Below are 21,512 nucleotides of genomic sequence, written 5' to 3'. Positions count from 1 at the left end.
GGAACTGTTCAACCAACTTTTCCTATGTATCACCATCATAAAATTACCACATTATTGTTGTCTTAAGTTTTGTTTCTATGGTTAACTTCATTCTTTTAATGACTTACCTTAGCTGCATGGTATGTACTAGCTTTAAGTAAGTTGTCTTTTTTAGCTTCTGTGGCAAGCAGAATAAATCGATTTAACATTGCAGCCTTACAAAGCCGACTCGCCATTGACACACCACTTTTAAATGGGGAACTAAAGCAGAAAGGAATGAAACATTCACTCATTATTGCTCAAGGATTTATGTTGTCAATTGTAGGGATTAAAATCAACATATAAACTATAATCATATCTCAATTATGTGAAATGCATACAGTGAAATATTTTTACATAAAAATCATTCTGAATACTTTCTGAAGCTAGCTTCTTTTATGAAATTAGTGTGTTATAATGTTGCATTAAAAGTTAAAGCAGGAGATGGATATTTGGAACCTTTCTATTGTTTGAAGCAGAATTAAGTTATAGTGATCCAAATCAAAACTGAGGTTCTACTGTTGACTGGAAGAGGTCACAGAAATATTTTTTGGAATGACGACAATGTCCTGCATTTTGACTGGGGTGATGGTTACATAGGTACATACATATATCAAAATTAAACCTCATGAAATTGTAATTAAAAAAAAATACATTTCATTGTAAATATTTTGACTAAAAAAGCAAAATATACACACCCACCTCATGACCTTCTATATATATGTATGCCCTAGTAGAGAGATATTTTTTCATTCCTAATAAAAGTGGGTCCACAGGTCATCAACTGCTTGGCTATTGTAACTCTTTCTCTGCATTGTACCTTCTCATTAGTTGTTCTCATAACATAAAAATCCTTCATTTCTCCCTGTGTCCATGCAATGTGACTTTTAAGATTCTCCTATCAAGAACTGTGGTTTGATTTCCCCTCGTATTGAATTTGGGCTAGCTTTTTTTACTTGTTTTGGCAAACAGAATAGGTGATGTGCCAGTTCTGAACCTCAGCTTCAGGAGACTTTGTGTCCTTTCTCTCTTGGGCCCCCAACCTGCACTGTGTGGGCCACTGGGACTAGTATATAAGAAGGCGAGAGAGCACCTGGACCAGAGCCAAGCCGGCCCTCTGAGATTAGCCAAGCAGACCTACAGCTGACCCCAGATGCATAGGGTTGCCCAACCAAATCCAGCTCAGCTAAGAGCTGTGAGCAGTAATATAATGGTTGTTGGTTTAAGTTTTAAGGTAGTTTATATGCAGCAGTAATTATGAAATCAATTGATCTCTACATATTAATATTCCACCACTGTTCCTTTTGTTGTGACAGTTTTTCAGATGATTCTCTTGGGCTTTTTTGGTATAAACTGATGCCATATAAAAAAGTGGTAATTTAACCTTTTTCAGTGTTTTATATCTCTCAAGTCTTTCTCTTGTTCAAATGCATTAAAATATTAAATAATTGCAATAACAGTAAACAATCATATCTTGTTCTGATGTTAGTGGAAATGCCTCTGAGATTTCATCATCAGTGATGATAATATTTTTGGATGAATAAAGATACATTTTAATCTTAACAAAAATATCAATTCTTTTTTTGTTGAGTATTTTTATCTAGAATAGTTGTAGAGTTGTATTGTATGTCTTCCTAGAATTTATGGAGGATATATGCTGTTTTTCCCTAGATCAATTAATATGAAAAATTATATTAATAAGAGTGTCTTATCTGGTATTATTTCTGTTATGCTACTGCCCTTAAATTTCTAGAAAAAACAAAGTCAATTGGTATTACTGTATAAAACATTATTTTTTCAGTATACTGCTAGATTCTGCTTCCTAACTTTTTATTTAGCAATTTTTCTTGGATATAAAAGTGAGCTGGGTCTGTAACTTTCAGCAGTCTTCTATCACGTTTAAGTATAAGTGATACACTTCCTTCATTAAAGTAGTTGGATGTTTTCCATCTTTTTCAATAACACGGGAAATTTCTGCTATTTAAAGGTTAAAAAAATTCCTTTGAAGCAATTCAGAATGGTGCTTTCTTTGGGGAAGAGTTAGGGAACCTTCTTGATAACTTTCTCATGAAAATAACCTTTTTAGATTTTTCCCACTTCTGTACAAATTTTAGAAATGTTTTTTCCAAGAAATGTATGTGTTTCACCCAGGTTTTCAGATACATTTGCATGGTTGAGCAAAGAAGCTTCTTACGATTCTTTTAATTTTCTGAGTAATTACTCCTTTAGCATTTATTTAATGAATTAGTGATTTTTAAATCAGAATCAGCTTATTACTTATAAGTCTTTCTGTGCTCTTTAAATTTATATTTCCAGCTTTATTAATTTCTTTATTCTGTTATTTGTTGACATAAGAATTTAAAATATCAGCTTTTCCATTCAGTTTTGCTTTAGCAATATATCCTACAAGTTCTGATATGGAATGCTTCCGGGATTCTTGTTTTCTAAATATTCTGCAGTTTCATTTTATATTTCCTCTTTGAGACAAAGTTAGGGAACTCTTTTCCCCCAGCAAAGGAGTTTTTAATATTTTAATTTTGTTATTCATAGATTTATTGCATCACAGAGAACACTGTCTACATTGATTCTATTTTTTAGAATTGAGATTTTTCTTTGTGGCCTAATATAGTTAATTTTTGTTCATGTTCTGTAAGTTTTTGAAAAGTAGGTGTACTTTTTATTTTTATGCTATAGAGTTTCACATAAGTTAATAAAATCTACCTTGTTATTGAAAACTGTTATATTCTTATGTCTACTTGATCTGTGATGTGAAAGAGAATTATTGTCTCAACCAGAAATGTGTTTCTATTTTTCCTCTTCTATAATTGCTGCTTTATGAATGTTAATACTATGTTATTTATTGCACAGATACAACTGTTTTGTCTTTCTTGTGAATTACAATTTATATTGCTACAGTGTCCTTTGCCTTTTGGGGTCTGAATTATACCTGTGTAATATTTAGATCACCTGCTTTGTGTAATCAGCTGGCAAGCATTTAGCCATAATAAATGAATTACGCTTATTTTACATTTTTATGTTATGCTGTTTTACATGTCTTAAGTCAATAGCTTTTTAATGGCTTTCATAGAAGACCTGTTTTGTTTGTATGTGTGTAGTCTGTTATTAAAATTGATATACTTCTTTATGCTTATTCAAAGCATAAATAGCATAATTCACTCTAGTTGAAATAATATGCTTGACTGAGTTCATACAAGAAACATTTGTATGTGGTCTTAATTTAGATCTGTTTTGCACTAAGAAAGCAAATTTGGGCATTTAAATTTTTAACTTTATTCATTACCTCATTAAAAATGTATGTTCACACTACAAGAAAGGTTTTCGTTTTCCTTGACAGTGTCAGGATATTACAAAGAAACATCTAACGGTCATGTACATTCTGGTTAAGAACAAGACCTCTGTAAGCAAAGTTTCCAGATCAGAATCCCAGCTGTGTCACTTACTATTTGGGTGATTTTAAGCAACACAGTTAACCTAGCTTAAATTTCAGTTTCTTTATCTGTCAAATAAAAATATCACCTAATCTACAGGGTTATCATAAGAAGGCAGCATAACATAGTACAATAGTTCTCACATTAAAGTGTACCTAAGTAATATTTGGAAGAACATATCAAAAATACAGATTCCCTGAGCCTTAAATCCAGAAGCTCAGATTCAGTGGAAGAAAGTGAATTTTTAAAACAAATACATTATATGATTCCAGTGGTAATGGTTATGATGTGACACCTGGAAAAACACAGGTTCTGTAGACTGATTTTGAAAGCTGGCTCTAGCGCTATGTAACTTTAGGCCTGTCCTCTCATTAAAAAAAAAATATTTTTTTAATTAGTACAATGCTGCAACATAGTCACACTCAATCAATTATTATCATTATTGTTCAGAATTCAAAAAATTGTATCCAAAAAAGTTAGAATAAAAAAATTATATTAAAATGTGTTCTTTTGCTTAACTAATATGTGATTTTTAAAGAAATTAGTAATGCTAACCTTTCAGTGATCGTTCCACTTAGACCATCCACAATCTCCAAAGAAATGTCCCCTTGTGCCCAATTCAGACTCAGAGATTTATATTCCAAGTTTGTTTGAAGTGGATATGCAGAAGGTACTAAACTAATATGAGGTTTGTTGACCAAGTAATACATTGGAAGTTTTGAAGTTAGGGCATCACCAACACGGTGCTTTACGGCTATTTCTAATCCTCTAGTATCACTGCAATTCCCATCACCTAGAAAGTAAAAACAAAACAGAAGACCAAAGTCAAAAGACTATACTCAAAAAGGAAAGAATAGAAAAAAATAATTGGAAATAGTCTGAAGTCCAATTTTTTGTCCTTTATCTTGCAACCTTTCCTACTTCTACTCTTTTTGCAGCTACTTCTATATTCCTTACCAGAACTAGGACAAGGTAAAAACAGAAGAACTTCCATTCAAAAATGAATCTTCTACAGAATGTAGTGAATTGACGTTCCAGTGAATAAAAACTGACCAAGAAAGAAATTGGTACTGGCTCATTTTGTCTTGATTTCTCAGAGGACAGCAAGAAACCAGCACATCAAACAGCAGATAAATGTGGCTGAGAAATAGCTGGTGAAAGTAAGTTATTTTTCCACATCTAAGGGCCACAAGTTACAACTATTCCAATATCACAATGTTCCAGTTTCACAATACAGAGTAATTTAAAGAATGACCTTTCCTGGTTAATATTGAGACAACCACCAAAAGCTCAAAGTTCTCAGTTCAAATAATTGTTGAGGAAGAGAGCTCAAAAAGATACAGTGCCAGCAATATAAAGGAATGGGTTACATCAGATTTCAAATGGAAGTTAGGGAAACATCATTCCCACTTAAAAGTAGTAAGTCTAGAGGATTAAAGATGGTGGCGTGAGAGTAGAGACAGAGGCTTCCTCCTAAAACTGGATACAATTAGAAAATATAGTTGGCGCAACTAATCCTGAGAGAGCAACAGGAAAGAGGACGGCACCAGACTGCATAAACCTGCAGAAATGAGCAGACCACACCGAACGGAGTAATGTACCAAAGCTGTGGCTCAGCGGGACCGGAGCCCTTCCCCCACCCCAGCTCACTGGCAGGAGGTAGAGAAATGGAGCAGGGAGGGAGTGGAAGGCTTGGGACTGCTGAATACCTAGCTCTGGAGATCGGTGCTGAGAGCACAAAACTACATTTCATGGTGCTTTCATCATACTCTTCTGATTACGGGGTTGGAAAGCTGGGACAGGTGGAGTTCCTGGGGAGACTGGGATTCTGGCCACGTGTGGAAAGTACGGATCCACATCCAGCTGCTCTGGGACAAAAGCTCATACCTGTGTGCTCGGCCCACTGGTTCAGGCAGTGGAGACAGGCACAACAGCCAGGAAGTGGGGAATAGCTCTTTCCTCCCCACAGGCACCAATACCATCATTCCCCTGCAACCCCCGACATTGCTTCAGGGGCTGAACAGCTCCAGAATTGAGCTTCTGGACACTAGAGGGCACCATACACAAATATGAAATGCCAAAGAAATTGGGTCCAGAGTAAAATTATTAATACAATTCCCATGAAAGATTTAAATGATATGGACCTTGTGACTCTTCCTGAAAGGGAGTTCAAAATAAAAATCATCAACATGCTAATGGAGGTACAGAAAGACATCCAAGAACTCAGGAATGAATTCAGGTCGGAGATCCAATCATTGAAGAGCATGATGGAGGGTATTAAAAGCAGGTTGGATACAGTGGAGGAGACGATAAATGAAATAGAAACTAGAGAAGAGGAATACAAAGAAGCTGAGGCATGGAGAGAAAAAAGGATCTCTAAAAATGAAAGAATATTGAGAGAACTCTGTGACCAATCCAAGCAGAACAATATTTGCATTATAGGGATACCAGAAGAAGAAGAAGAGAGAGAAAGGGATAGAAAGTGTCTTTCAGGAGGTAGTTGCTGAAAACTTCCCCAATATGGGGAAGGAGATAGTCTCTCAGGCCATGGAGATGCACAGATCCCCCTACACAAGGGACCCAAGGAAGACAACACCAAGACACATAGTAATTAAAATGGGAAAGATCAAGGATAAGGACAGACTGTTAAAAGTAGCCAGAGAGAGAAATAAGATCACATACAAAGGAAAGCCCATCAGGCTAACATCAGACTTTTCAGCAGAAACCTTAGAGGCCAGAAGGGAGTGGCATGATGTATTTAATGCCATGAAGCAGAAGGGCCTGGAACCAAGATTATTTATCCAGTAAGATTATCATTTAAATTTGAAGGAGGGATTAAACAGTTTCCAGATAAGCAAAAGCTGAGAGTGTTTACCTCCCACAAACCATCTCTACAGTCTATTTTGGAGGGACTACTATACATGGAAGTGTTCCTAAGGTTGAATAGCTGTCACCAGAGGTAATAAAACCACAGTAAAGAAACAAGAACAGCTAACTACTAAGCAATTGCAAAATTAAATTAACTATCCCCAAAGTCAATCAAGGGATAGACAAAAAGTACACAATATAATACCTAATATATAAAGAATGGAGGAAGAAGAAAAAGGAGGAAAACATGAAAAGAAACTTTAGATTGTGTTTGCAAGAGCATACTAAGTGAGTTAAGTTGGACTCTTAGATAGTAAAGAAATTAACATTGAACCTTTGGTAACCATGAATCTAAAGCCTGCAGTGGCAATAAGTACATACCTATTGATAATCACCCTAAATGTAAATGGACTGAATGCACCAAACAAAAGGCATAGAGTCACTGAATGGATAAAAAAACAAGACTCATCTATATGCTGCTTACAAGAAACTCACCTCAAACCCAAAGACATGCACAGACTAAAAGTCAAGGGAAGGAAAAAGATATTTCATGCAAACAACAGGGAGAAAAAAGCAGGGGTTGCAGTACTAGTATCAGACAAAATAGACTTCAAAACAAAGAAAGTAACAAGAGATAAAGAAGGTCATTATATAATGATAAAGGGCTCAGTCACACAGGAGAATATAATCATTATAAATATATATATGCACCCAACACAGGAGCACCAGAATATATGAAACAAATACTAACAGAACTAAAGGAGGAATAGAATGCAATGCATTCATTTTAGGAGACATCAACACACCATTCACTCCAAGGGTCAGATCCACCAGACAGAAAATAAGTAAGGACACAGAGGCACTGAACAACACACTAGAACAGATGGGCCTAATAGACCTCTATAGAACTCTACATCCAAAAGCAAGGATACACATTCTTCTCAAGTGTACATGGAACATTCTAGGCCACAAAAAGAGCCTCAGTAAATTCAAAAAGATTGAAATTCTACCAACCAACTTTTCAGACCACAAACGTATAAAACTAGAACTGAATTGTACAAAGAAAGCAAAAAGGCCCACAAATACATGGAGGCTTAACAACATGCCCCTAAATAATCAATGGTTCAACAACCAAATTAAAATAGAGATCCAGCAATATACGGAAACAAACGACAACAACAACACAAAGCCCCAACTTCTGTGTGATGCAGCGAAAGCAGTCTTAAGAGGAAAGTCTATAGCTATCCAGCTATATTTAAAGAAGGAAGAACAAACCCAAATGAATAGTCTAACATCACAATTATCAAAATGGGAAAAAGAAGAACAAATGAGGCCTAAAGTCAGCAGAAGGAGGGACACAATAAAGATCAGAGAACAAATAAATAAAATTGAGAAGAATAAAACAACAGAAAATAGATCAATGAAACCAAGAGCTGGTTCTTTGAGAAAATAAACAAAATAGATAAGTCTACCCAGACTTATTAAGAGAAAAAGAGAATCAACACACATCAACAGAATCAGAAATGAGAAAGGAAACATCACGACGGACCCCACAGAAATACAAAGAATTATTAGAGACTACTATGAAAATGTATATGCTAACAAACTGGAAAACCTAGAAGAAATGGACAACTTTCTAGAAAAATACAACCTTCCAAGACTGACCAAGGAAGAAACACAAAATCTAAACAAACCAATTACCAGCAAAGAAATTGACGCAGTAATCAAAAAACTACCCAAGAACAAAACCCCTGGGCCAGATGGATTTACCTCGGAATTTTATCAGACATACAGAGAAGATATAATACCCATTCTCCTTGAAGTTTTCCAAAAAATAGAAGAGGAGGGAATACTCCCAAACTCACTCTATGAAGCCAACATCACCCTAATACCAAAACCAGGCAAAGACCCCATCAAAAAAGAAAACTACAGACCAATATCCCTGATGAACATAGATGCAAAAATACTCAACAAAATATTAGCAAAACGAATTCAAAAATACATCAAAAGGATCATACACCATGACCAAGTGGGATTCATCCCAGGGATGCAAGGATGGTACAATATTTGAATATCCATCAACATCATTCACCACATCAACAAAAAGAAGGACAAAAACCACATGATCATCTCCATAGATGCCAAAAAAGCATTCAACAAAATTCAACATCCATTCATGATAAAAACTCTCAACAAAATGGGTATACAGGGCAAGCACCTCAACATAATAAAGGCCATATATCATAAACCCACAGCTAACATCATACTGAACAGCAAGAAGCTGAAAGCTTTTCCTCTGAGATCGGGAACAAAACAGGGATGCCCACTCTCCCCACTGTTATTTAACATAGTACTGGAGGTCCCAGCCATGGCAATCAGACAAAACAAAGAAATAAAAGGAATCCAGATTGGTAAAGAAGAAGTTAAACTGTCACTACTTGCAGATGACATGATATTGTACATAAAAAACCCTAAAGAGTACACTCCAAAACTACTAGAACTGATATCGGAATACAGCAAAGTTGCAGGATACAAAATTAACACACAGAAATCTGTGGCTTTCCTATACACTAACGATGAACCAATAGAAAGAGAAATCAGGAAAACAACTCCATTCACAATTGCATCAAAACGAATAAAATACCTAGGAATAAACCTAACCAAGGAAGTGAAAGACCTATACCCTGAAAACTATAAGACACTCTTAAGAGAAATTAAAGAGGACACTACCAAATGGAAACTCATCCCATGCTCTTGGCTAGGAAGAATTAATATCATCAAAACGGCCATCCTGCCCAAAGCAATATACAGATTTGATGCAATCCCTATCAAATTACCAGCAACATTCTTCAACGAACTGGAACAAATAGTTCAAAAATTCATATGGAAACACCAAAGACCCCGAATAGCCAAAGCAATCCTGAGAAGGAAGAATAAAGTGGGGGAGGATCTCTCCCCAACTTCAAACTCTACTACAAAGACACAGTAATCAAGACAGTTTGTTACTGGCACAAGAACAGAGCCACAGACCAGTGGAACAGATTAGAGACTCCAGACATTAACCCAAACATATGTGGTCAATTAATATTCAGTAAAGGAGCCATGGACATACAATGGGGAAATGACAGTCTCTTCAACAGATGATGCTGGCAAAACTGGACAGCTACATGTAAGAGAATGAAACTGGATCACTGTCTAACCCCATACACAAACATAAATTCGAAATGGATCAAAGACCTGAATGTAAGTCACAAAACCATAAAACTCTTAGAAAAAACATAGGCAAAAATCTCTTGGACATAAACATGAGTGACTTCTTCATGAACATATCTCCCCAGGCAAGGGAAACAAAAGCAAAAATGAACAAGTGGGACTATATCGAGCTGAAAAGCTTCTGTACAGCAGAAGACACCATCAATAGAACAAAAAGGCATCCTACAGTATGGGATAATATATTCATAAATGACATATCCGGTAAGGGGTTAACATCCAAAATATACGAAGAGCTCATGCAACTCAATAAACAAAAAGCAAATAATCCAATTAAAAAATGGGCACAGGATCTGAACAGACTTCTCCAAAGAAGAATTTCAGATGGCCAACAGGCACATGAAAGATGCTCCACCTTGCTAATCATCAGAGAAATGCAAATTAAAACCACAATGAGATATTACCTCACACCAGTTAGGATGGCCAACACAGAAAAGACAAACAACAACAAATGTTGGCGAGGTTGTGGAGATAGGGGAACCGTCCTACAGTGCTGGAAGAAATGTAAATTAGTTCAACCATTGTGGAAAGCACTATGGAGGTTTCTCAAAAAATGAAAAATAGAAATACCATTTGATCCAGGAATTCCATTCCTACTAACTTACCCTAAGAATGCAGGGACCCAGTCTGAAAAAGACATATGCACCCCTATGTTTATCGCAGCACTATTCACAATAGCCAAGAAATGGAAGCAGCCTAAGTGTACATCAATAGATGAATGGATAAAGATGTGGTACATATACACGATGGAATATTATTCAGCCATAAATGCTGGGAGCCATGCTACTCAAGCTGTGTAGCGAAGCTCAGGCTGGAAGAAGACCCCCACAAGGCAGGGGCCTTCGCAGCTGGCTCCCTCTATTACCCACCTTGATTTTGTTATTCTCCATTATACTATTGGCTTTGTCTTTGCTTGCATCATTTCCAAGGGCTAAACTAACCTTTGCTGAGCAGTGTGGAAAAGATGAGAACATAAAGTTCCCAGAAGTTTTTCAGGACCGTGCTCCTGAAAAATGGAACATGCAGGGGCCAAATGGCGATCTTGGCATAATGTACCAAAACCTGCTGTTAGTTAGTCAAACACTGACCACCCCATTTCCACTGAGAATGTCCCCCTTGTTTACAATGCTAGTTAGTGAAACTAGTGATGGAAAGTTTTCTAGAAATAGAGTTATGAGAGAATGTTGAATGGAATAACCCTGTTGACACTTATTTAATCATTTCGTGTTTTCTTCCCTCTACTACTTCTATAGTTTGTTTTTCTTCTTTCCTAATTACAGCCATTTACTAGAGTTTGTGCCTTATATGTGAAATTACCAAATACCATAATTTTCCAGGAAGTAAAAATACCTCAAGACAAGTGCTGGACCTGTAAGTCACAGAGTATAAATCTGCAAAGAAGTAAAAAACTAACATTTTCAAAGAACATTACTTCTCTCTCACTTGCCAGCTTTACATGTCCCTGTATGGCCCCGGAAGGTGGCTGGTTAGCCAGAGACAGGTAAGATTCCTCAAGGGAGGAAAAACCTAAGACAGGCACAGTCGCAGGGGGGCCATCAGGTGAGAAAAAGGGGGCCAACAGAGGTGAGGCTTAAAACCTCACCCCCCCAGTTTTGAGAGAAATCTTCTACACCTGTGGATGTTTTGTTGCCCTTGTTCAGCTTGGATTAAGACCTGGTCTGTAGGCACAAACCTGATCATCTACACCTGCCTTCTTACAGTTCTCAATCATGCTTTCTATCTATATCTTGCATTTACCTACTACATTAATATTTTATTAGATTCACATATAAAGTATAAAAATCAAATGAATAATCATACATTATATTTGTCGTGATTGTTTATAGTTTAAGGTTTGTAGTTAAAACAGAAACAGTTTCTATGATATGAAAGTCCTTGCATTGTTCACCATGTAAGAACTTGTTTAGTCCCTGCAGTAGTGGAGTCATAGAGACCTGTGTAGCATATGTCAGGGAGATTTTGGTATCCACACAGAAGAAAGAGAAAGATAAGAAGGGGAAATTTAGTTTGCTGCCTACTGTGCCCTATAAAAGGATATAAGGTGAAGATATGAGTTTATGATTTTAGATTGATTATAAATTTCTTAAAGCCTCTAGGAATGTTTTTGTGGGAAAGAATCCTAGCTAACTGTGGCACTAGGTGACCTGTATTTCACCCTGAGCTGACAGACTTCACAGTCGCTGCTACATACTGCACGCTCCTACGGTCACATGCACTACTTAGAAACTGCGTTGCATAGAAACGTAAAACACAATAGAGTACATGTTGATAGGAAAAGTTTCGGTCAAGGAACAGAAAAACAACCACCTGTCTAACGCTTGACCAACCATGAATAGATTAGAAAGGAGAAGAAAGAAAAAAGCTTGCCTATACTTATTAACCAACTGCCTATACTAATTAATCATTAGAACAATAAAAAATAATCATATCTTTGTGCAAAATGGTATAAATAAAGTTGTCATTGGCACTTTGTCGAGAGACCACCTCCATCTGACTCTGTGTCCTGTCTCTCCATGCACCGACTCCGTCTCATCCTTTTGGGCTTCACCTCCCCCACCCCTGCTGGAGCTGGACTCCGGCACATAAGAAAACAAATCCTACCATTTGCAACAACTTGGATGGAGCTAGAGGGTATTATGCTCAGTGAAATAAGCCAGGTGGAGAAAGACAAGTACCAAATGATTTCACTCATCTGGGGAGCATAAGAACAAAGCAAAAACTGAAGGAACAGAATAGCAGCACTCACAGAACCCAAGAATGGACTAACAGTTACCAAAGGGAAAGGGACTGGGGAGGATGGGTGGGAAGGGAGGGATAAGGGTATTCAGGGGCATTATGATTAGCACACACAATGTCAGAGGGGGGCCACAGGGAAGACAGTACAGCACAGAGAAGACAAGTAGTGACTCCATAGCATCTTGCTACAATGATGGACAGTGACTGTAATGGGGTATGTGGGGACTTGATAATGGGGGGAATCTAGTAACCACAATGTTGCTCATATGATTTTATATTAATGACACCAAAATAAAAAAAATGATTAGGTATCAGAGAGCAGTAATTATCAATCTTGGATGCACATTAGAATTACTAGGGACTGGGACATTAGTACCAATGCCATTCCAGTATTATTTTAGAAGCTTCCCAGGTAAACCTAAAGTACAATGAGAATAAAGAATAGATAAGATTTATTTTTAGTGTTCAAACAGCAGAATTAGTATTACGTAGAAAAGTAAAAGCACTTCCAAAAATAAAAAGTGTTGACTGAAAGCAAATGTTTACTGACCTCCTAGCACAAAAAAGACCAAGGCAAAAGTGACAAACCCTTCTGGAGTGTCAAGACCAGTAGACCCAGCAGGCCAACTCTAGCCACTGGCTGTGCTTAGACAAAGCTGCCCAAGCTCAATTTAATACAAAAAGCAGCAGCCTCACACTGTAACTCACACTGTAAGTTTGTTAAAACTTACAGTGCTATGCACCAAAAAGAGTGCATATTTCCACTGTATGTAAATAAATACTTTTCAAAAATCAAAAAAAAAAAATGCAGCAGCCTGACAAGTCAGGAAAACTGGGTTTGAGCCTGGGCCCTATTGACATGCAATGGGGCAAGTATTTTATTAACATTCTGAACCTCATATTGCTCTTGTAAAATAAAGAAAAGAAGAAGAAAGAAAAGTAAAAGAATGGATAACAGAAATCCTAAGGTTAAGAAAAGTTTCTTAAAAGTCCATAAACTATGTTTAAAATAGCCCAGGAGGAGGGAATTAGTGATGGGTATTCTCTACATCCAACTATGCAACTCAGATTGGCATATGAAAAGGACTCCTGGATGGAAATAACTCTGGACATTCAAGTATTTAGAGAGATTACCTTATCCTAATAGGATATCAAATTTGCCAAATGTACCTTAAAAATCTTGAAAACTAATATAAATCCAGCTATTTTTTTAATATCTGAGTTTTTTCCAGATTGCTTTGGATATCATTTTCTATTCACATAATAGCAAATGCTTTTTGCAATGCAAGCTTAAGACTTTTTTCTAAATAAAAAACTACCAACATAAAATGACAAAATGAACTTTGGACAACATCTACAACACAGAGTTTGTTTCTATAAACTTTTTGAAAAATGCAGTCTTGAAATATAATATTCTCTCCATTTGTAACTGATATACTAATTACCTTAGGGTTAGATGATCCTTTATAAGGAATGGCATAAAAAGAGTTTCTATATTAAGTGAGAAGCTGAACTAAATGGTTAATGAAGCTCAATGAACTCCTAAGATTCTCTTAGCAGCCCAAATCACACTCTTCCAGTGTACAGACACTTTACATGAATATTTCTCAAGGTGAACCTGTCACATCATCTGTATCAGAATCACCTTGTGGTACTTTTTTCAAATGTGTATTCCTGGGCCTCAAAACTCATACCCTCCCCCAACCCACCCAAGACATACAGTGGAGGTCTTATGAGACCCAGAAATCTGAATTTTTTACAATTAGCTTAAACACACTAAAAGCATTCAGGTTATACAGACATAACACCAGTTAATTAGCTTTAGATGTGTCCCACAAAGATGCCAAGAAAGAGAGCAGAAGAAATTTAACTAAGCTTTAATAGTGTTTTGATTGCTACCAGGTGTTCCTCATCTAAGTGCAAGATGACAAGGTGATGAAATCTAATTTTTAAGTTCTTGTCCCAATCCACTAACTAAATACTAAATCATTTTAAAAGAATCCAAATTCATTCTTTAAAGAAACTAAATCTAGTATGGAGTTATACTAATTTTAAAATATCTTTCTTCACAAAAATCAAAGAAAACTATATAGATAAAATATAAACATTTCTTAGACACTTTATAGACAGTCACCAAGAACAAAAAGAACTTATCCTAATGGATACTGAGAAAAGTTTAAAGTGCTGAGAGAGTACCTGAATTGGCTAAAAGAAAACACAGTAAAGAACTTTAGAAATCAAATTAAATCTGAGAAATACAGCATTTAAAAAATAAATACAGCATTTGGAAAAAGTAGAATTAGAAATAACCACTTTTGAAGGTGGGACTAAATAGGTGGCTCTCATATATTTCTAGTGGGAATGTGATTTGGAGGTTAACTTGGTAATGTATTTCAAAATTGAAAATGCATATATCATTGACTTGCAATTCTACTTTTAGAATTCATCTTTAATACTTTTACATGTGTGAATAACAAATATTATTCATCTAAAATTCCACCAAACTACAGCTGGTTAAATTGGTACATTTATACAAAGGAATACCATACAGGGAGCCATGAACAATGAGGAATCTTTATATACTCACACATTAAAATTTCCAAGATACATTGTTAAATTAAAAAGAAAGATGTAGAAAAGTTATGAACTGTATGATCTGATTCATGTAAAACACAAAAAGAGAAGGTATGCATTTACAGTTGACCTCCCACACAGTTGAAAACCCATGTATAACTTCTGATTCCCAAAAACTTAATAACCTACTGTTGATAAGAAGCCTTACTGATAACATGAACAGCAATTAATACATATTTTATACATTATATATTATATACTGTATTCTTACAGTAAAGTAAGCTAAAGAAAATATTTTTTTCAGATTGTCACTAATCTCTATAACATTTCAAGGGTCAACTGTACTTCTATAAATGTAAACTATCTTTGGAAAGGAAAACAAGATACCAATAACAACGGATGCCAAGAGGTAAAACAGATGTACTAGGATGGGAAGGAGAATTTTCACTGAATACCCTTTTGAAACTTTTGAATTGTGAAACATGTATTTCCTACACACAAAAAAAAATAGCACTATTATTATTAAAAAAATAGAAAAATAAGTAAGTATTTTACTTTTTACAATTTATTAAGGCCAAACAAAAACGGCAAGAAAATACAATACCCTGTACCATAAGAAACTGAAAAAGATTTTACTTATAAAAGAAATTCCTGTAGAAATGGGTATAATATATACAGAACTCTGCCCTCAAAAAAAGAAAATAATAACAGAAATATCATCACCTAAAGACAGAAGTATTACCTATATGAGGATATAGAAGCTTGTATGTACAGTCATTACCAAAAAATAAATGCTAATCAAGGAAGAGCCCAGTAATGGTCGTATTTAAATTGTTTCACAAGGGTAACTAATGCTTTGAAACACCTAAGGATTTATGAAAACTATAAAGATGAGCTCCCAAATTTTTTGCCAGTGAGCTAATGTCTGGAATACCATTAAAATATATAATACATTGTTATGTAAGAAAAAGTAAATTGATAATTTTACATTATTTGTGTTCTAGTTACTACCTCATTTGACAAATCAAAAGGATCCAGATCATAAACAAATGTAGGAAAAAGGAAAAAGGGTAGAGAAATGGGCATTTAGTATTTTTCTTATTTCAGGGATAACTAAATATAAACTTTAAGATTTGACAAGTTCAACCAGACAGCTTCTTCTAAAATAAAGAGTAAAAAATACTGCACAAACAAAAATAAAAGTTCAAGACAGAACACATCTTACTGACTAACTGAAAATATAATTCTTGGCCTCCTGAAAAAATGACAAAGTCATATTATACTAAGTGTGTTTATAAGTACTATGAAGTGAAAAGCTTAATCAAACACTGGATATGTTTTTTAAATAAAGCTTCATGTATGCAAAATCTGACTTCATACTGATAAATAAAATAGTGTTATTCATTATATGAAAGAGGCCAGGCAGTCCTGAAATTCTACTTACCAACAAGTATATTGCTGATATAAACTGGCTGTATGAAGTGACTCAGCAATGCTCCCTGTAGACCAAGTACTTCCCATCTTGTCAGTTTGTCACTTGAGGACATACTGCTTACTCTATCAACATCTGCAGGACAGTAGACAGTCAGATAAATTTTGCCCTCAACAGCCACATGAAGACTCAGTTCTTCATTGGCTTCAAATGCAGATACAGAATGTGGATTAAGACGCCTAGAGAAAGAAAATAAAGTTTCTTCATTTTAAAAACAAAGTTGACAAAACTAAATCTACATGTTGTTTTCAAACACATTTAACTTGCTGGTGTATACCTAATTCCAGCAACATAAACAGATATGAACCTAAAGCAAGGTAGGATGGAGCAACTTGGTTCCACAAGGCTAACACCAAGCAGAAAGTTTTTAAAAGATAAATTTCATACTATTTTTGATCCCGGGGTTCTTGTTTCTGGAGTTGAAGAATGAACTTTGCAAACACTCAAGGTAGGAGAGCAAGGCAGAGGCTTTTATTTAAAGATAAAGTGAGAGGACAGAGCTCCTGGCTCAGACCAGGAGGGAACAAGAGAGTGGGGGAGGGGGGTGGGGGATGGTACATTGTCTAGGGGTTTTATAGGCGGGTGAGAGACAAAGGGCTAGGGATGCACACCTGCTAAGTGGTCCCAAAATGTTTATGTTTGAAGAGACATTAAGTTTCTTATTAGCCTTTCTGGTTATTTTACAAGAAATTTACTGCTCTGATTTCCTCCCAGGATAGCAGCTTCCTGGTCTGGCAGCATATCACTGAAGACTGCCTGCTTTGCTCCCAAGGTGGGCTGAGTTATTGTCTGTTTGTTAAAGAGTATGTTATGAAAGTTACTTTTTAACAAACTGGGTTTTTAAATGCTATCTTATTTTCAAGATGGAATCCTTCCTGTTTGTTTTGGGCTTGCTTGTTAAATTGCCCAGGTGGCAAATCACTTGACTAGGGCTGGAGGAAGAAAAGCAGCACCTGGGTAAAGTGAGAAAAATAAACTGGGCCCTGCAGCAGGCCAAAGCAAATCCCACAATGGATTATTTTACTTTGTTTTTTCCAGAGGCCCTCACCCTGCTCTGTCTAAGCCCATGGTCCCTGTCTCATTGCTATTCTTTACATCCCTTAAAATCAAAGGAAAACAGAATCTTTGTCCCTACCATAGTTTATTTTCTTTCTAAGTGACAATTTTTAGAAACTACAAAATGAGGGAATTAGAAAAGAAAACCAACAATTTGTATTCAAAATTCATCTCTAACAAAGTATGCCTAAAAAATATTAACCATGGTTATCTCTAGATGGTGGATCTGAAGTGAATTTTATTGTCTTCTTTGTGCTTGTCTGCATTTTAAAATTTCATGCTAACTGATCCTACACATTCATCAGGGCAATTAAGTTTTGGCCATAGATTGACCAGAAAACAAACTGCATTCCTTAACTCCTGTATTCACATGTGAAGAGTGCATAAATCTATACTTTTCTAAAGTTTGTGAAGTCTTAAAACTAGAAAGAAGAGATTCAACAGCATAGAAAAGAAAGTACATGGAGTATTTAAGTAATAGTAATAGATCAGATTGGGTGGAACAGTGAGAGAGAATTTGTGACCTCTTGCAGTCTATAACACCATTTCAAGACTGGAGGGATAATATGGATAAACATGAATATATGTATTCTATCTTTGTAGGGATTCATTATATATGATATTGGCCATCCTAGCTGCTTTCAAAAAACAACTTCCATAACACTTACAACTGTGACTTAATCTGGGCTGAGCCTTTAGGCAACTGGTTCATATAGAAGTAAATGTTGATACTCTGTTTGAGAGTGAGTAGATCAGAAGCTGGCTCTGTGCAAAATATTGATTTTTCCATCATAGCAGGATTTTTGCTGTAGAAGAGCAGAAGTTGTCTATAAAAGTACCTAAAATAAATGGGTGAAAACTTTGTTAGAAAAATTTTAAATAAATTTTCATATTCAAATGTCATGAACAGTATCTCTGTATGTCCAAAGTTTGATATTAATAAAAACTCCTAAAATAATCCTAAATTTACTGAATGAAAAATTAAGTCCCATGAGAAGTCCTCAATTGGAGCAGTCTACCTGTAACTGTCCTTAAAAAGCACCATTTCTTGACTACAACTCCACTGTCATTTCACATTTGAAACCTCAACCATCATTCCTGCAGGAGACCCACTTCTCTACTGATCCCTCCCTTCTTTGTCCTAGCCTAACTGAAGTGTCAGTTCCCTGCCTTACTTCTATTTCTCCTTCCCTGCCAAAACAGACAATCATGGTTCCCACTGCTTAGTGGTTTAGAAGACAAAAACAAAAACACACACACACAAGGAAATAGGAACAATAAAATGAAGACAAAATGTTGTATTAATAAGTGAAGAAAATCTCATGAAAGACTACAACTAATGAAATCAGGGGACAAATACTATTCTGCTTATTAAGAAATATGATTTTAATCCTATAAACAGAAATACATAATAAACAAATCAACACCAGTGTATAACAGTGCCAAGCATGGGAAGAAATAAATATAAAAGTAGTAGCTTTAAGGTGGTGAAGTAATTCAATGAGCACCAAGAAGGGTGGGAGGACAATGAGTTGCATTACCTTCATTGACCTCCCCCAAAACTTTCCTTTTAAGATTACAGGATTCTTTCCTAATTATTAGAGATATATACTTAAGCTTTCCAGATAAAATAATACATCTAAGTGGGTTTTAAAATATTGCAGCAAAGAAAACACCAACAGAAAGTAAGGGTGCATAGGTTAAATAAGAACAGTAGAATGCTAAGTGGATATGCTGATCATTAGATACAATGATTGGAGAGTTGCATGCTATTCTCACTTGTGAGTCACTGAACATTTCCATTGAAAGTAGTCCTATAAAAAGTGAGATCATTGACTTAAGAGAACCAATAGCTGGTGGATGTTGCGTGAGGTAACACTTATTTCCCACTTTTCATGTTTTCATATGAGAGGACTTCCAAAGAGTAACATTCCTGTCTTCTCTCTCTTACCTGCTATTCACTCCTCTTGTAAGGAGCAGAGTGACTGGTAAGTTTGGAAAAAGAAATTAGGCATGTTCACCACAGTCTCTCTCTCTTTTTAAGATTTTCCAACCTAAAAAATACCTTATCTACACTCTGCTCCATGGTAAACTTCACACAGACTACTGATGGAAACCCATCGGTTTCTGGTGCTGTCTTTGGATAAGTGTGACTAATTCAGGGATGAAATATTACAAAGCCTACTTGACCCAGTTCTAAAGTTATACTCTCCAGTTGCTTTAATCAATAATAATGATGGAATATTTTTTTTAATGTTGCTGGAATCTTCAAACTGAGTTCATAAGGATTTGGTAACAGAAACCACTACAATCCACAAACTGGACACCAATTACTATAATCTTTCCAAAGTGACATGGAAATAACCAAATGGCTTAAAGAAGTAAGAGACAGTCAGATCCTTGACTCGATGATCAGTATAACTCTATTTGTAAATACAGACATTACATACGTGGTTACTTTAGGCTGAGAGCATTAATATTTGATGGCATTAAATCTGTACCTTACCTAAGGAGAGACCTTCTTGCTGTAACAACAGCATGAGTATCATGCAACACTCTTCCATTTGGCTTAATGCACTGGCTGTAATTGTATTCACCTGTGCCTAGAGCTACAACTTCAAGTTGTCCAGCTGAAAACAAGAAGTTAACAGCAGCAGGTTATTTAGACCACCCCACCCCCCAGGTTCAACCTCCATCTCTATCTTACCATTTTAAAGTCAGTAAAATACATTGAACAAAATATGGAAAAACTCCACAATTTCAAATAAGAGTTTGATAGTCTTCTAAGAAACAAAATTTTAAAAACACTTGAATATCTCAATTAAAAAGGCAGATGTTTTGTACTTCATCTAAATTGTTACCACAATTAGAAGAACCACCAAATGCCCTCGGTTTTTTAATATCTATGTTATTTCTTACACATCTAGATTTATTTGGCTTGCTAAGAAACTTCATTTACCATTCTACTTCTAAAACAAATTATGTATACAAAATGTCTCTAATTTTCTTAATCCACTCAAACTCTCTACAAACCAAATTGGAGTTTCTTTCTCTGTTCTACTGAAACTTTTTTGAAGAAACAAGCACTTTATGCTTTTTCCAGTAGTTTTGCTCCATTTACTTTTTGCTGTACTCCATCTGAGATTTCCTTGAAACTCTATGCTCAGAAGATACACAATTCTTTTTCCTCTTTATGTCCTACGAAGCTTTTCAATAGCTTAGTCACTAGCTCATTGCTCTTTTACTCACTGAAAACAATGTTCAATTTCACATTTGCAACTACCTAAAGTTTAAAAAATATTTCACAGCTTATCTTCTCATTAAATCCAATTTTTGACTGCCTTTTAAGCCACTCCATAATCTGGTAACATCAAACTAACTATTTTGTCTAAGTTCAGTATATATATACTGTTCTGCACTAGCAATAAATTTCTCATCGTCACATAAAGTTTTCTTAATGCTGCTTTCTTCCCTCTTGTCTTTCTCCACTAATAACTTCCTTTCCTCTATTTATGAAAACCTTGTTATCCTTTAAAGTTTCAGCTGAAGTCTCACTTGTTCCCGAAGATTTTGACCCTATCAGTTCTCTATGAATTCTAATGCATTTTTGGATTATAGAAAACAATTTTTATCTCTTATCAGCTAGCCTTTCAACAGTGCATATATACCTTCTATCCCACCCAAATCATAAAACCTAAGAATAGGGACCAAATCTCAAATAGTTTCTATATCATCTATAGTATCTTATTCATAGATAAATAAAAATTCAAACAATTAATGATCAACCTAGAATATTAAAGGGTAAATATAAAATGAAATTGGAATCACATCATAAAACCCACAAGAAAAAACAGAAGTTATCTCCTCTTACTTGAAAATGAAGAAAATATGTTAATTTTTATAGAGATCTTCTCAATGGTATAGTAAGGAGTAATTTCAGGTTGGTAATGGATCTAACAGAGCTGTTTAAAATGTCAGGCACTTAACCATTCTGCAGTTTTTCTGGTCAGTATACTTTATCTCTACCT

General features: G+C 35.5%; 1 protein-coding gene across 4 annotated transcripts in view; it reads right to left on the bottom strand.

Moving 5' to 3' along the window:
• The window catches only part of ADAD1 (adenosine deaminase domain containing 1), a 118,416-nt gene that overhangs the window by 77,728 nt on the left and 19,176 nt on the right, over positions 1-21,512 (bottom strand). For all 4 annotated transcript variants that reach the window (XM_057502597.1, XM_057502598.1, XM_057502596.1 and 1 more), the window contains 5 exons: positions 19,991-20,114; positions 18,153-18,323; positions 16,381-16,607; positions 4,023-4,260; positions 108-240 (listed from right to left, as the gene is read on the bottom strand). In XM_057502597.1, coding sequence (XP_057358580.1) covers positions 108-240; positions 4,023-4,260; positions 16,381-16,607; positions 18,153-18,323; positions 19,991-20,114 — 893 coding nt within the window. The remainder of the gene's footprint in view (positions 1-107; positions 241-4,022; positions 4,261-16,380; positions 16,608-18,152; positions 18,324-19,990; positions 20,115-21,512) is intronic.

The sequence above is a fragment of the Manis pentadactyla genome, chromosome 5 (genome assembly GCF_030020395.1).
Source record: "Manis pentadactyla isolate mManPen7 chromosome 5, mManPen7.hap1, whole genome shotgun sequence".
Classification (NCBI taxonomy): domain Eukaryota; kingdom Metazoa; phylum Chordata; class Mammalia; order Pholidota; family Manidae; genus Manis; species Manis pentadactyla.
This window is presented reverse-complemented; position numbering and strand designations above follow the sequence as displayed.